The following is a 16,783-nucleotide window of genomic DNA, read 5'->3' on the forward strand; positions in this document are numbered from 1 at the left end:
GACTCCATAACATGAAGTGTAGTTTTAAGAAAGGAATGAGAAACTATTCTGGAAAAGAGATTAAGTCAAAGGCCACAAATTTTATAGTGAGATGTCAAGTACTTTTTCCGTGGTTAGCTCTAGAATCCTGGTCGCTATGCTTAAATCCTATCCCAGGCAGGAACCTGGATTGCTCTTTAGGAAAATTATCTGATCCAAGAAAAAGTCACCTGGCCCAAGAGAAAAGACTAACAGAAACTGACAGTTGAGGGCCCACAATAAAACAATGTTTCCACTTAGTCACTTTTTTCAGGAGGCCAACAGGTAGACAGGTGCAACTTCTAATCAGTTTTTTTTTAATGTGTCACTCTTTTTTTTTTCCTCTCCTGCTTTCAGGGAGGCAGAAAGGAGGGCCAGAGTGTCCCTCTTGACTCAGTCAGTTCTTCTTCTTTTTTTTTTTTAAATCATTCTTTTCTTTTTTCCTTCCAGTTTTATTGAGACATAGTTGACATACAGCACTGTGTACTTGGGGAGGGGGACTAGGCTTTATTTCTTTAATTTTAATGGAGGTACTGGGGATTGAACCCAGGACCCTGTGCTTGCAAGGCACGCACTCTATCACTGAGCTATACCCTTCCCCTTGGCCAGTTCTGAAGTCACTTTCATTCAACATAATCCATCAGGCACATTTTGGGGCAGCCTACTCTGAACCCCAATATTTCCCTCCAATGCATCACTCTTTACAAACAAAGATTTCCAGATGCCTAAAGAAAGCCTCCTAGATAAAAGTCAGAGACTAAGACACACAAGGAAAGGAATTTGGAAGAAAGGAGGCAATTTAGGAAACAAAAGCTACAAAACTATAATTAAAATCCTCAGAGATGTAAGAGGAAATAATGAATCAGGAAACAAGAAAAATATTAAAAGAAAATTTTAAGGAAAATTAGAGAATAAGAGCGAGCTTAGAAAAGAAAAATATGATAGCAGGAAAAATCAATAGAAAATGGAGGTGAGGAAATTGCTACAGAAATAATATGTTTTCAGTATCCCAGAATTTAAGTTTCCAGCTTTAAAGAGCCCACGAAGTATCCAGCAGAATGAAGGAAAACAGACCTACTCTGATGTAAACCATCACGAAGTGTTAGAACATCAAGGAAGAGAAAGTCCTAAAAAATTCCAGAGTGGAAAAAGCATCAGACCTCATACAAAGGAGCAGGTCACAATGGCATCAGATTTCTTAATAAGAACAATGAAACATGCAGCAATGCCTCTGAAACTCTGAGGGATGATTTCCATCCCCAAATTCTGCAGATAGCTTAGTGATAGGTACCAAGAAGACTAAGTGTGTGTGCACGTATACACCAAAAATGAGACAATTACTGCCCCCATGAAAAATAAAAAGTTATATGAAAAGGAAATATATTCAGATTATATTATATGTCTCAGTTGTAAATAACATTTATTTACATGGCTGTAGTAATGATAACACCGAATATCAATTCAAATAAAAATTGATATATATTGGAAGATAAGGCAGACAAAGTGAATGTATTATGGGTGAAGAATATGGTAGCTAAATCTAACTGGCAGGGAATCAAGGGATAATAAAAACAGCAATAGAAGCATATTATTCAGAAATGTGGAGATACAGAGCAAAAGAAATGGCTAACTAGGTTGAAAATGGCAGCCTACTGGAGATAGAAGTCATGGAAAAAGGTGGGTAAGACAGAGGATTCTGTGTTATTTCACGGTTTGAAGTGCTATTTGTCTTTTAAAATCATAACTATGTATATTACTTTGATAAAAATAACCGATTTTAAAATTTGAGTTCTAGTTTTGGAGTTCACAAAACAAATACTATAGGAAGTATAATAAAGAAGCAAATATTAGATAAACTTACATTCTTAAGTATAATGCTAGAGTTTCTGACACTCAACTGTATAGGCTAATTCCTATAAACATCCAAATGCCAAAAGCAAGGTATGTGTTTTAAAATGAATCACTCTCAAAGATGTTTAATGTTATAGTAAATGAAGACAATGCTCAACTATTCCCACTGCGTAAATTAACACTTGTTTACTGATGACAGCAAGATGAAAATTTTTCTCTGACTAGTGAAAACAGAAACATGCAAGAATTCTCAGTTGCTGTAACTGCCAGAGCTGCCAGGACTGTCCTGCTGCCATCATTCCACTATGTCATAAAATATCTTCCTTTGCCCTAAAAGTCTGTGAATTAAAAGATTATTTGTTGAAAGGTAGCAAAGGCAAGGAAAAAAAAAACTGAGAAGATAAGGCCTAAAACTGTATGAACTCTGAGTAAGATGGCTTATTAAAAAAACAGAATTGTCTTGGTGGTGGTAAGAAAGCAAAAAGAAAATTAGGAGAATAAAGAATATTAAAAGACTCAGGAGTTAGAAGAGAATATAGATAAATGAAGGTAGATTAGAAAAATATTTGGTAGGTAATGAACTATAAAAGCTTTCATTTGTAAGGCTCCAAAGAGAAGTTCAACTTCCCATGTTTCTATTTATTAGTAGGAAGGTTTTACAAAGTAAAGCACTTACATTTGGTTTCCACAAGAGGGTGATTCCTCAGGAAACGGTATGTGATTTGTAGATCCAGGATTACGAGGAGTGCTTGTGTGAATATTTGAAGCATCATGTGTTACTCTCTGACTAGAGTCTTGGGGGGGTGTAGCAAAACTAGTTACAGAAGAATTATTAGATCCATTGCCTTTGTTCCCATTACATTGCTGGTTGAGCACTGGTACCTCATTACCAAGGCTATCCATTCCAATATTTAATTCACCAAGCTTTTGAATAGACCTATAAAATAAAACAATGCAATTATATCAAAATAAAAACTTAATCACATTCCTAACATATAGAAGACTGAAAGTTTTAGAAGGTAAATATATGCACATATAACATATAATATATGACAAGCTTAGTACTAAAAAAATTACCATCATCAGCGTAAGACACAACCACAAAACTGAAAGATCCAAATTTTCCTACAGTACACAGTATAAAGGAGACAGGCATAATGGGTATCACTGACTTTTTAAAAGCAACTTTCACCATAAAAACAGGAAAAAAATGTTTCTTCTCCAGTATAACTGGTTTAATTCTCAATTTAAAGCTTAATTTCCCAGAACAATTATTAAAACATCACCATTACCAAATTTCCCACCAACAAAAGAAGCATTTTCATTTACTCTGTCTAGTAATACCGTATCAACTAGGAAATGGACGACTAGAGCAGGCCATGATGGGACAAAGTCAGGTGGCATCCCTGTTATGCACACATTCACTCACTCATTCAATCAAAAAAGACTATTTGCCAGGCTCTGATCTAGGCACTAAGGAGATAAAATATGAAGGAAAATAAGCTAGCCTCAGGGCCTTTCCCTCACTGCAAGTCTCCCTACATCAGGGTAGCCTGACTCCTTATGTTGGACTCAGGGCTCCAAAGGGCACAGAGGAAGCTGCCAGGCTCTCGTAAGATTTGAACCAGAATCAGCCAAGCATCTCTTCCTCAAGCCTAGATTTAATATGAGAGCAGACTACACAAAGGGAGTGATTACCAAGAGGTGTTGTGGCTCACTGTATTTTTTAATTTTTCTACATTAAACATTAGTGTTCGTGTGTGTGCATGTGCATGTCTAGGGCATAAAAAAACTTTAAAGGAGCAGTTCAGTATCACTAAAGGAATTGACAGTAGTCATTACTAAACATCTATTTGTTAAAATTTTAAACTAAGCAGCATTTCTAAGTTTCTATCAAACACTAATCTACTGTGACATGTTCCTCATAAAAAAAGAGTCCGAGGTCAAATAAATTGGAAAATGCTAAATATAAAAAGTCTAAAATGCTAACATCATTTTGACTCTCTAATAGTGGGGAGGGTGGGAAAGGGCCAGAATATGCCTATAAGTGTCAAATCAGTGGTTCCAATTACTGGTATAGAAACAAAATATCTAGAGGTATAAAGTAGTGATACAGTACTGTTAATAAAAATCCTATTATGCTTTGGTTGTTTTTTTCTATAAAATCTATTATATATCATGACTCTTATTTCTCTTCCTCTTTCTATGCCTCTTGGAGGGAAGAACCAAAATTTAAATCTGGCAACTGTGCTCTTCTGCTAGAATGATTTGGAAAACTAAAAGATTATGGGGGCAAAAGTATATTTTAATGTATAGATTGTATCTCTATTCAATTTGTCTTTGGTATTAGTCAGGTACTTTAATGTCCTGGTACAGGCTCAGATACATAAAACTGACGGTGTAGAAAAAGGATTGAATAAAATATTATATTAAAGGGTTAGAAAACAGAATAGGTAAGAAATGCTTAAAAGAACAATGGAATTTATGAGAAACCAATTTACAAAAGCTTAGGATAAATATTCATTCATATTTAGAATAGACCTGGTTATCCTGTGGATTTTTATAGCATACTTACCTTTAATGTAATTTAAAATTCTAATCTCTATAGAAGTTGAGAACTGTTGTTAATAGGCTCTAAACTGAACCTAAATTACAAGAAATACTTTGAATTCTATTTTTAATTGTCTTTTTTTTGTCTTTTTTTTTTATTGAAGTACAATTACAATGTGTCAGTCTCTAGTGTACAGCACAATGTCCCAGTCATGCATATACATACATATATTCATTTATAATTATCTTTAAAGGAAGAATAAACCATCTTGAATAGTTTAACTTTTTTCTGAGAAAGGACATCCCTACTACTACTGGAATCACAGAGCCTTGCCACCTCATCTTCTGACTTAATGCCAGACATCTGCTTTTACTGAATAATAAAATGGTCAGGAAGTCAAATTGCAACCATGACTTTTATTGATGCAAAGATGACATCCAAGAACCAGAAGCAGCAATTCATCAAATTAGGAAAATTCTGACAAGCAACTGACTTGATCAGAGGTGTTAAGAAAAAGATCCTCAAATTGAATGTTCATAGGCCTCCCTAGGCCCCGGTTACCACTATAAATGTTCCTTTTGTGAAGGTTTGAAGACAGGATCAGTTTCAGGCTCACTGACTTGCACAACCCTCAGAGTGTCAAACAGATTACTTCCAGTATTACTGAACCAAATAAAGAACTGACAGTCACCACTGTACTGCCTAATCATAATCATGATAGCCAACATTTAAGGCACACCTCCTATATGCTAGGAATTATTCTTAGTTTTTTATATATATCAGCTTACTTAATGTTTCCACAGCCCTTGCTCATTTAAATACACCTATTCTGGCTTATTGATTTCTAAAAAACACCTTACCATATATTTACCTCCTATAATTAAAAACAATATAAGTTCATACTGTCTTGGTAGAAATTATAAGAAAGAATCTTTTTCATATACGGAATTCAAAGAATCTGAAAGTTTATGGTCTCAAAATAACAATAAAAATACCAGCTAACACTTAACATGGTGCTTACTATATGCCAGGTACTGTTCTGAGCACTTCACATAGATTAGTTCATTTAATCTTCATGGCAACCCTGTGAAGTAGATGAAGAAACAAGCAAGCAGAAGGTAAGTAATTTCCCCTGATCCTCAGCTGCCCTGGGACAGAGCTGGATCCACCTGGTAGTCTGCTTCCAAGCGGTGCGCTGAACCACTCCCTCTCTGCTCCCATTGTTAGATGTGAAAGGACGTTTAAAAGGAAGAAGGACAAAACTAGATGAGCCCCCAGAATCGTGGAAGAGATTAAGTAACTCCACGTTACTTGAAACACTTAAAAAGCCTTAAAATTTCAAACAATACACAGAAAGTAGCAGTTACTACATGCTTTTAATCATTTTAAATAGTTCCTTATATTTAAGAAAGTGACTGAAAGACCAACCTATTAAGGAATTGTTCAGTAAGATTCTGCTGCTGATCAGGACCGTCCTCCTGATTCACACCTCCTTCAAGCAGCATCTGTTGGTATATCTGTCGCTGCTGCTCCTTCTGTTCTAAATGCTGTTGGTAGCGTAATCTTTGCCTATAATATTCTTGAAATTGTTCCGTTGAATCTCGAAGCTTAAAAATATTAGAAAAAATAATGTATCTGAGCAGACTATGGTCATGTCACCCCTCAACAGTAACTTCTATAAGTGCTGAATACAACATACAGACAGCTATAAATTATAATGATCAGAAAATACTTAATATATTGGCTCTTTTTAAAGTAACATTATTACCCATGAGTCTCAACAGTCAAGTTGATCAGTTAATTTGCTCTGTTCTACAGCAAGTGACTGACCAAAATGAATAGTCATCCTGGATCCCTGACTAACACCAAATAAAAATACAAATTATAGTGGTCACAAGGGGAACGTGGATAGAGAATACAAATGCAGATAAAGACTAACACAAATCTACCTACATTTCTTGAAAAAATACTTACTGAGGGATTGCATTAATATTTAATAAGCACAATATTAACCCTGTTCAACACACTTAATTTAAGCATGTAAGTGGTTTAATAGATTACTCAGGAGGGAAATTTATAAAATTTCCCTTAAAAATAATACTTTAATTTAGCTTTCAAACAGGCTTTCTCAAGAAAGTAGAACAAATGGGTGTTAAACTTAGCAGTCTCAACATTCCGACTTCACTCTTTAAATGCACTGCATAGCACTCAAGCTTATGGGACTTAGTTCAGTGAATTTCAATATTAGCAAAGAAAGAACTCCCTGCCAAGCTAGAGTCTGCTGACATTGCCTGGGTCATGTGAACTGGAATAAATCAATCATCTCTAAAATTGGCCAACACTGACAATAAATTTAACCAAGAGTCTTGTGCCCCTAACTAAAGCTAAAATTATTTCCCTTTTCCAGGAAACAGTAACAATCCTCCTCTATTTCATAACTTACAGCAATAACACTGAGATAAAATTAACTCCTTTTCAAAAAGTTTTCATTCTGGTAAAATAAATATAAAAATTGCCATTTTAACCATTTTTAAGTGTACAATTCAGTGGCATTATACTCACAATGTTGTGCAACCATCACTATTAACTATTTCCAAAAATTTTCATCACCCCAAACTCTATAACCCTTAAGCACTCACTCCCTATTTCCCATAACCTCTATCTACTTTCTGTCTCCATGAAGTTGCCTAGTCTAGACATTTCATATAAATGGAATCATACATTTATCCTTTTGTATCTGGCTTATTTCACTTAACATAATGTTTTCAACGTTAATCCAAGTTGTAGCCTGTGTCAGACTTCATTCCATTTTATGGCTGAATAATATATTCCATTATATGGATATATCACTTTTGTTTATCCATTAACCTGTGGATGGACATGGGTTATTTCTACCTTTTGGCTACTGTGAATAATGCTATGAATATGGATGTACAAATACCTGTTTGAGTCCCTGCTTTCAATGCCTTTGGGTATATACCTAGAAGTGAAATTACTGGGTAATTCTAGGTTTAGTTTTTTGAGGTCCCATGAAACCACACTGACTGCACCATTTTACATTCCAACCAGCAATGTTAGAGTGCTCAAATTTCTCTGCTTCCTCATCAACATGTGTTATTTTCTACTGCTTTGATTTCAGCCATTCTAGTAGTCCTAAAGTTATATTTCTTTGTGGTTTTGATTTGCATTTCCCTAATGACAAGTGGTATTAGGCATCTTTTTCATGTATTTATTGGCTATTTGTAGATACTTGGCCAATTTGGAGAAATGTCTACTCAAGTCTTTTTTTAAATTGGATTTTTTTGTTGTTGAGTTGTAGTAGTTCTTTATATATTCTAGATATTAAATTCTTATCAGACAACTTACAAATACTTTTCTCATTTCATAGGCTGTCTTTTCACTTTCTTGACAATGTCCTTTGATGCACAAAAGTTTTTTTTTGATGAAGTGCAATTTATCAATTTTTACATTTGGTGCCTAAGCTTTTGGTATCATACCTAAGAACACATTACAAAATCTAAGGTTGTAAAGATTTACCCCTATGTTTTCTCCTAAGTGTTTTATACTTTTAGGTCTTATATTAAGTCACTGGTCTATTTTTAATTAATTTTTACATATGGTTTGAGGTAGAGCTCCAACTTCATTCTTGTTGATCCAGTTGATCTAGCATTGTCTACTGAAGAGACTATTTTTTCCCCACTGAATAGGTGTGGCACCCTTACTAAAAATCAACTGGCCATAGATATATGGGATTACTTCTGGTCTCTCAATTTATTCCATTGGTCTACATGCCTAGCCTTACACAAGTACCACAGAGTTTTGATTACTATAACTTTGTAGTAAGTTTTGAAAATATGAAGTGTGAGTCCTACAACTTTGTTCTTTTTTCAAGATGGTTTTGGCTATTCAAGGCCCCTTGCAATTCCATATGAATTTGAGTGCTGGCTTTTCCATTACTTCAAGAGAGGCTGTGGAATTTTTATAGGAATTACATGGAATCTGTAAATCATATTGGGCAGTACTGACATCTCAACAGTATTAAATCTTTCTATCCATGAACACAGAATGTCTTTCCATTTGTTTAGATCTTCTTTCTTTCAGCAATGTTTTATAGGTATCAGTATACAAGTTTTTCACCTCCTTGGTTTAATTTATGCCCAGGTATTTTATCTTTTTATATGCTATTATAAATGAAATTCCTTTCTTAATTTCCTTTTCTGATTGTTCATTGCTGGTGTATAGAAGCACAACTGACTTTTATGTGTTGATCTTTTACCCTGCAACTTTGATGAACCTGTTTATAAGCTCTAGTAGCTTTCTTGTGAATTCTTTGTGATTCTATATTCACAAATATATATGTGATATAATACTCAAGTCATCTGTGAATAGAGATCGCTTTACTTCTTTCTTTCCAATTTATTTTTTCTGGTCTAATTTCTCTGGCTAGAACTTCTAATATATGTTGAATAGCAGTGGTAAAAGCAGGCATTCTTGTTTTTATTCCTGATCTTAGGGAGAAAGCGTTCAGTCATTCATCACTGAGTATGATGTTAGCTTGGGTTTTACATAAATGATCTTCATCATGTTGAGGAAGTTCCACTCTAAGTTTTCTAAGAGTTTTTATCATGAAAGAGTGTTTGATTTTGTCAAATGCCTTTTCTGCAAGAGTTGGGAGAACTGTGTATTGTTTCTTTTTTTCCTTCATTCTATTAATGTGATGTATTAAATCGATTAAGTTGAACCACCCTTGCATCCTGGAATCAATCCACTTGGTCAGGATGCATAATCCTTTTAATATGCTGGCGGACTTGGTTTGCTAGTACTTTGTTGACTGTTGCTTCTATACTCATAAAAGATATTACAAGAAAAGAAAACTACAGACCAACATCTTCATCTGGCTTTGGTATCAGGATAATGCTGGCCTCACTGGATGAGTTAGTAAGTGTTCCCTCCTCTATTTTTCGGAACATTTTGAGGATTATTGTTAACCCTTCTTAAATGTTTGTAGAATTCACCAGTAAAGCCATCTGATCCTGGACATTTCCTTTTTGGGAAGATTTTTGATACTAATTCAATCTCTTTACTCATTACAGGTCTGTTGAGATTCTCTATTTCCTCTTGAATCAGTTTAGTAATTTGTGTGTCTCTAAGGAATTTGTCCATTTCATCTAAGTTATCTAATTTGTTGGCTTCCAACTAGTCATAGTATCTTTTATAATCCTTTTTCATTACTGTAAGATTGATGGTTTTATTTCTGCTTTAAGTTATTTGTAGTTTCTTTTTCTTTGTCTAGCTAAGAGCTTGTCAGTTTTGTTGACTTTTTCAAAGAACCAACTTTTGGTTTTATTAATTCTCTCTACTGTTTTCCTTTTCTCTCTCTGTCTCTCTCTTTTTTTTTTTTTTATAAATAACATCCTTTTGTAAGGTGCTGCTCTCATGTATTTTTATTTTGGGGGGAGGGGAGGTAATTAGGTTTATTTAATTACTTTTTAATGGAGGTAATGGGGCTTGAACCCAGGACCTGGTACATGCTAAGCATGCACTATACCACTTGAGGTATACTCTTCCCTACTTTTCTCTATTTTATTTCTCTCTCCTCTAATCTTTATTAATTCCTTCCTTCGGCTAGCTTTGAGTCTCGCTTTCTCTTCTTTTCCTAGTTCTTCAAGGTGTAAATCTAGGTTATTGATTTGAGATCCTTCTTCTTTTTTAATGTATGCACTTAAAGCTATAACTTCTCCCTGAGAACTGCTTTTCCTGCATCCCCTAAGTTTGTTGTATATTTTGGTATGTTGTACTCATATTCATTAGTCTCTAAGTTTTTCTAATTTTTCTTATGATTTCATCTTTGACCGATTGGTTGTTTAAGACTGTGTTGATTGATTTTTATAAATTTGTGAATTTAAAAATTTTCCTTCTGTTAATTTCTAGCTGTTGTCAGAGAAGATACTTTACATGATTTCAAATCTTTTAAAATTTATTGAGACTTGTTTTCTGTCTTAACATACGGCCTATGCTGAAGAACACTGCATGTGCACTGGAGAGGAATATGTATTCTATTATTGGAGTGTTCTACAGATGTCTGTTAGGTCTAACTGGTTTATAGTGTTGTTCAAGTCCTCTATGCCCTTACTGATCTTCTGTTTAGATGTCCTATCCATTATTGCAAGTGGGGTACTGAAGTCTCCAACTGTAACTGCAGCATCGTCTATTTCTCCCTTCAGTTCTGCCAATGTTTGCTTCATATTATTTTGGGATTTTGGTGTTTGGTGCATATCCATATGTATTTTTAAGAATAATTTTTCTACTTCTTTCTTAATATTTAGTCAAAAGCAAAAAAAAAAATTCAACTTATTAAACCTACCATTCACCCCTTATAAGTGGGATATTATATATAAGGTAAAATTTATACCTTATTTCACAATACAAAACATCACAGAAAAATAATCTAGAACACTAAAGGCTTAAAGTATTATTCTCTATTATAAATGTCATCATTTCTTGTTTATTACATCTAACTACTAAAACATAGAGCATGTATCTTAAAAAGCTGTCCACATTTAATGTGAGTTCAATTACTTGAGTGCTGAAACATGTAGAAGTAATGTCTACTGTGGTATTTTAAACTGTTAATAAATTCACCCATTAAAAATGCTCCAAAATGCACAATAATAACTAAAAATACTATAAATTCTTAAGGGAGAGGGGAGAAAATGAGCTAATTAAGAAAATCTAGATCTCTCTCTCCCACTCCCAAATGTCAGAAAATACTTTTTAAATTCTATCCAAGCAAGTAAGATTACTTTTTACAAAGAGAATAACTCTAAAAGATGCTAAGTGTAGTAAATATTACCTCATTTTTCTCTTGCTTAGCGGGTGCTGGATTCTGTGTTCCATTTGCAGGCTCTTTTTCTGAAACTGAACTCTGGCCCAGGATATCACTGCTGATAGGCTGCTGTGCCTCAACAGGTGTATCACTTCAGGACAAAAAAAAAAGAAAAGGAAGAGGTAGGGGTAAAAGAACACATATTATAGTTAGAGAAATTTTAATTTAAAACAATGAATATTTAGCCAGTGTTTTTCAAGTACACAAAAAGAGATTTTTTTATTTTCCTTTCTTAAGTACACTATGTAAGGGATTTTTTTTTTCCAGATAGAATGTGCTTATAATGGAAAAGCACTGGATTATTAATCAAGGAGAGTAGGTGCTCTCAACTAAAACAGTATGTGTGGCCTTGGGAAAAAATCACTTACATTCTCTGTGCTTCAGCTTCATCTACAAATTGAACAATAGGCTGGATGATCTAATGCCCAAATTCTCTTTATGAATTCTGAATCTGTTATTTTGTTATCCAAACACCAGTTTTCTTTTCTCCAATACATTTCAACAAAATTTTAAGAACTGCTGAGATTTTATTAAGAGGCTTTCTTTGATTTATTTGCACTTAACATCAAAGCTAAACATACATCTTTCAAGTATTTTTAATGTATACTAATTAGTAAGTTTGATGTCTTGTGTCAGATTGTTCCTAATAGTCTTCTAAAACAATAGCAATTTCTACTTTTCATAGCTATATTGTTCAAAATTTTTAACATCATCCAAAGATGATGAATACCACAGACATTTACACAGATTACCTATTGGTAAAAGGCACCATGGGAACAAGTACAAAAGTAAAATGATTTCTGTCTTCAAGGAATTTGATTATGAGATGACTTCATAATGGCCTCTTCAAGTGTAAGTGTGTAAGACATATCAAAATACAGGTCTACGGTTTAGGAAAGCAGAGCTAGATAGCCATCTTCACAAAGATATCATCAGTTAGGAGCCTAGTATTTAACAAGTACATAAACATACATATACACACATGCAGCTTGAGGAGGAAGTATAAAGACCTGGAAAGCATTTTCAGCTACCAGACTGCGCTATAAGCTGTTAATGACCATAGGGAGCCTAATTTTATATCCATAAAATAGAAATTTGTACGGGTTATTAACTGTATAGAGATAAATAAAACAACTTTCTTAAAGTTACATTTGATTTAATTTTGCAATTTATATAGCACTTCCACATGCACTATCTCATTTAACTTGCACAATAAGCAGTAAAATAGGTTACAACTCCCATTTCAAAGATGAGGAAACAGACTCAAAATAGTCATTTTCCAAAAACTGCATAGTTAGTTAATAAAGCTAGGACTTGAATCCAGGTCTTCAGACGCCAAATTCAATGCTGGCCCATGTCTGACAACAGATTTTTTTTCTTTCCTGCCATTTAATTTTGAGCCCATTACATTGAGTAGCCAAAGCTTACATATTTCAACTGATTTTTTTTCTTTTTTTATTATAAGTTTGTTTCTATTCGAGTGAAAAGATATCCTTAAAAATACCACATACTCCTTTCTAAAACTTTCTTTCATGTTTTATCTTCTTCTTAACCATAGTAACCCAATCATTATAGCCCAGGGATGCAGCACGGTACTAGCACACAGTAGACAATCAAATATTTTTAAATCAATACTGACTTCAAACATGTATTACCACAAGTAGGAATCTCTTCATATGGCATTTTAACATAATTGATCTAACTGAGCTTCCCAATTTTTTTTAGTTACACTTTAAACATACTCATTCATTTTCATCAGTAGATACCATCTCTATCTTTCAAATATAAAATATAGAGCAATAAGATGCCTTAGGAAGTCACACTAGGCTTTATTTAGGAAGTCCCATGACTTAACTGATCCTAGAATCCTCTCCTCTTTAAAGAACATTAAAGAAAATCAAAACTCCCACACAATCACACAGCAAATTAAGAGAAAATGCTTCTATATGTATTTATTCTGTATTTCTTGTGCCTTAACTAAAGATCTCCTCTTGTTTTAATTAGAAACAGAAATTTCGAGTTCAGTGTGCCTTCCTCAATAAAGAATGCTTCCAACTAGCCTATATGAATAGTAAAAAGTTTATTTAGTTTTTGCACACCTTTAATAAATTTATTGCAGTCAACAATAATAATACTTCATAGTATTTACTCTGAGTATAGGAAACCAACCATGTGTCCTGAGTTTCCTGGAAAATCAAGGCAAGAAGTTTCTTAACCCATGAAATAAAGAACTGCTAACTAGGAAATTATTATTTCATGCCAGGTTTGAAGGAAAAATTAAGTGATAGCTTTAGCACTTAATTCTTTCATGTATATATATAATTACTAGGAAAATATAAGTGGAAATAATCAGAGATTTTTATATATACAAGTTCAATACATTACTATTTATAGAAAGAAAAAGTAGAAACTACTATCCTACAATAAGGAATTTGGTAAAATTATGACTCAGTCATAAAATGGAATCATGTGTACACCGTTAATCACTGATCTCAATAAATGTTTAAGAATGGGGGGGTATGATTTTTTCATGGGAAAAAAGCAAATTTATATATATTACATATATATTATATAGCACTCTCCCAATTTTTAAAAAGGTACTATAGAAACAATGCTGGTCATCTAAGCATGAGAGTGCATGGGATTTTAATTCTCTTATTTATACTCATTCATACTTTCCAAAATTTCTTCAGTGCACATGTATTACCTTTACAACTAGCAAAATAATAATACAGGATATAAAAATAAAGATTTTCCCTAACAATGTTCATTACCAAAATTTTAGAAACCCCTTATAAAGTTTTAAGGACTAACTTTCAACTATAAAGGGACTTGAACATTAAGAAAACACACACACACACACACACACACACACACACACACACACTCACCCCAAATTATCTCACACTTTTGGAGATTTCCCAATTTTTATGAGCGAATACATACCGTTCAGGAGATTCTTCATAGATACTGTGGCATTCTGTGTTCTCAAGCATGAGACTTCTACTGAGGTTTTGTACCCCTGGATAATGGAAATTAGCAAAGGAGTGTGACATAGGAGAAGTTTTGTTCCCAAGGTCTGAGATTCTCTTATCGTGACTGGTTAGTCCACAAGTGAGGCCATCTAACGCAGGATTCAGAGAGCGGGTCATATAGGCATCAGCTGACTGAGGCCTTCTCATTGGAGATGATGGATAGGGAGAAAGTTTGCTGATAAGAGGAGTCAAAAGATCAGCATATGCAGCTTTCGTGGGTTTCAGAAGCTTGTCAACATGAATATTAAGCATTTTCTGTTCAAAAGCACAAGAGAAGACTGAAGATGGGAGATTCTGAAGCCATGACAACAAACTGAGATCCAAATCATCACAACCATTACCACATAAGAGGTCAATGCCAAGAAGTACTTCACTTTCTGTAATTTCCTCTCCAGTTGCTTTACTTTGACAAAATTCTACACAGCATTCATAAAGTAGGCCCTTCATTACAAGTTGAAATAAACGATTGTTACTTGCTTTAAAACCAGCCTCACTTAGCTTTCTATCAGCAGGGATGAATTCTGCAACCATGACACAAGCCTCTTCAAAACAGTGAACTCGTGCAGTGCTAGGATTCCAGTCCTTAAACTCAGCATGATTGGTCAGACGAGGCAAAGTCAAAAGCAAACAGAGTTTGCTATAATCATCTTTAGAAGGACAGTACTCTTCTAGGGCATGTAAACACTGCACAGCTTCTTGCATGGTAAATTCCAGCTGTAAGAAAAACATAAGCAATCACCATAAAGAGAGATGCTATGAGATATGAAAACAATGAGAGCATCTTATTCGAACACAAAGATACTTCACAAACTTTCACAAACAGTTCAATTGCAAAGGATAAACTCATGTCACAGAATACTTATAATTGTGGACTATTTAACAACTTTCAAGTCAGGAACCAAAATGTTTTCACCACTAAAATTAAAAAGATTTTAAAATTTGGTTAAATTAGCACAGTAAACCTTTATGTATAAAAAAGTGTTGTAATTCAGACTTAAGACCATTATTAAATTTTTTGGAAGTACTGGGGATTGAACCCAGGACCTCGTGCATGCTAAGCATGCACTCTACCACTTAGCTATACCTACCTGCAAAAATGTATATTTTTAAGGGTTAAGAACAACAAAACTGAAGCATGCCAATATTCAATTGTTTATATAAGCTTGTTATCACTCCAGCTTACCCAAAAAGCAAAAGAGCCATTCTCAAAATTGCCTTAGGACAAATGTGTTGGGGGAAAGAAAGCAAATCAAGAAAGGGAACATCTACAGCTCACTTACTACAAAAAGAGGCAGAGACAGAACAAAAGGAAGCTTAGCTGAGAGACAATCAAAAATGATTTGTCTAGTGAATATTATCTTAGAAACATAAGATTTTAATGACGTAATGAACCTTAGAGCTTGTGTAGTACAGATATATTTCTTTATCTTACATATGGGAAAAATTAGAGTGCATATTTAACCAAAGTAACTCAGTTGGCTAGTGACAGAACAAAAATTACTCTTGTTGATTCATATTCCAGTGTTCTTTCCACTTTTAAACATTATTATCTGGCAAATATTTCTCTATTATTTCAATGACCACTTACTGGCACTTAATAAAATTTCCCTGGTTTTGGATGTTACAATTTTAATATTAAAACTTTAAAAGTAACTCTCTAATCAAAAAGAATTTAATAGCATTAAATTCGAATTATCATAAAGATAAACATCTTATTTAAAAAAAAAAACACCTCTAGATCAAAGAAAATACTGAGAAGACAGAAAGAGGTAAACATAATCCACTTCAGGAATAAGGAAAGAAGCAATGACATACAGTCATCAGGTCAAACATCTTTTGCTATCTAGGTCACCTTAAACAAGAAGGGAGAACATACCTTCAACCAGACAGCCATTCATTTATCATCTTTGTCTAAATCACGGAACAAATTGAGAAGCACTACAGAGTGAAAGTACTACACCTGCAAAAGAGCAGATCTTGCCCCATCCTTGCTCATAAAGAATCTTGAAAACTCATGATACTAATCTTTTGTTTTAGTGAACAAAATACTAATGACTAAAACAAGACTATGGCGCAAACCTTCAGGAATAAAAATCTTACATGCTGGGGCTCATCTTCTGCTGACATTGCGTTGTTAACACATAAAGCTTCTAAAAACTTCTGCTTCAGGATAATATAGCGAAACCTGTGAAAAATAAAATATGAAACATTAAAATGATTAAAAAGCTAAATTACAGCAATGTCAAAGACTAGAAATGACACTCAAGTTCCTAAAGCAAAATAGGCCAACTTTGTCTTAAAGGACTAATAATTTCTTTTTTAAGACTTAAAAAAATTAATTTCCCAATGTCTCATGAGTAAAATGTATTTATAAGTTACTGTAAGTACCTTTGCTTTCAGAAAATTCTTAAAATATTTTACAAAGCTGATCTCATTAGAGCC

At 33.8% G+C, this 16,783-nt stretch overlaps 1 protein-coding gene and 1 non-coding gene across 2 annotated transcripts in view; both read right to left on the reverse strand.

Annotated features, from left to right (window-relative positions):
* WDR47 (WD repeat domain 47) overlaps window positions 1-16,783 on the reverse strand; it is a 49,956-nt gene that overhangs the window by 14,857 nt on the left and 18,316 nt on the right. The window contains exons 5-9 of the mRNA XM_031457729.2: window positions 16,442-16,526; window positions 14,253-15,055; window positions 11,274-11,397; window positions 5,849-6,027; window positions 2,546-2,806 (exon numbers count right to left, since the gene is read on the reverse strand). Coding sequence (XP_031313589.1) covers window positions 2,546-2,806; window positions 5,849-6,027; window positions 11,274-11,397; window positions 14,253-15,055; window positions 16,442-16,526 — 1,452 coding nt within the window. The remainder of the gene's footprint in view (window positions 1-2,545; window positions 2,807-5,848; window positions 6,028-11,273; window positions 11,398-14,252; window positions 15,056-16,441; window positions 16,527-16,783) is intronic.
* TRNAA-UGC (transfer RNA alanine (anticodon UGC)) lies at window positions 544-617 on the reverse strand. The gene has a single exon. It is a non-coding gene; the product is annotated as a tRNA-Ala (tRNA).

Source organism: Camelus dromedarius, chromosome 9 (assembly GCF_036321535.1).
Source record: "Camelus dromedarius isolate mCamDro1 chromosome 9, mCamDro1.pat, whole genome shotgun sequence".
NCBI classification, from domain to species: domain Eukaryota; kingdom Metazoa; phylum Chordata; class Mammalia; order Artiodactyla; family Camelidae; genus Camelus; species Camelus dromedarius.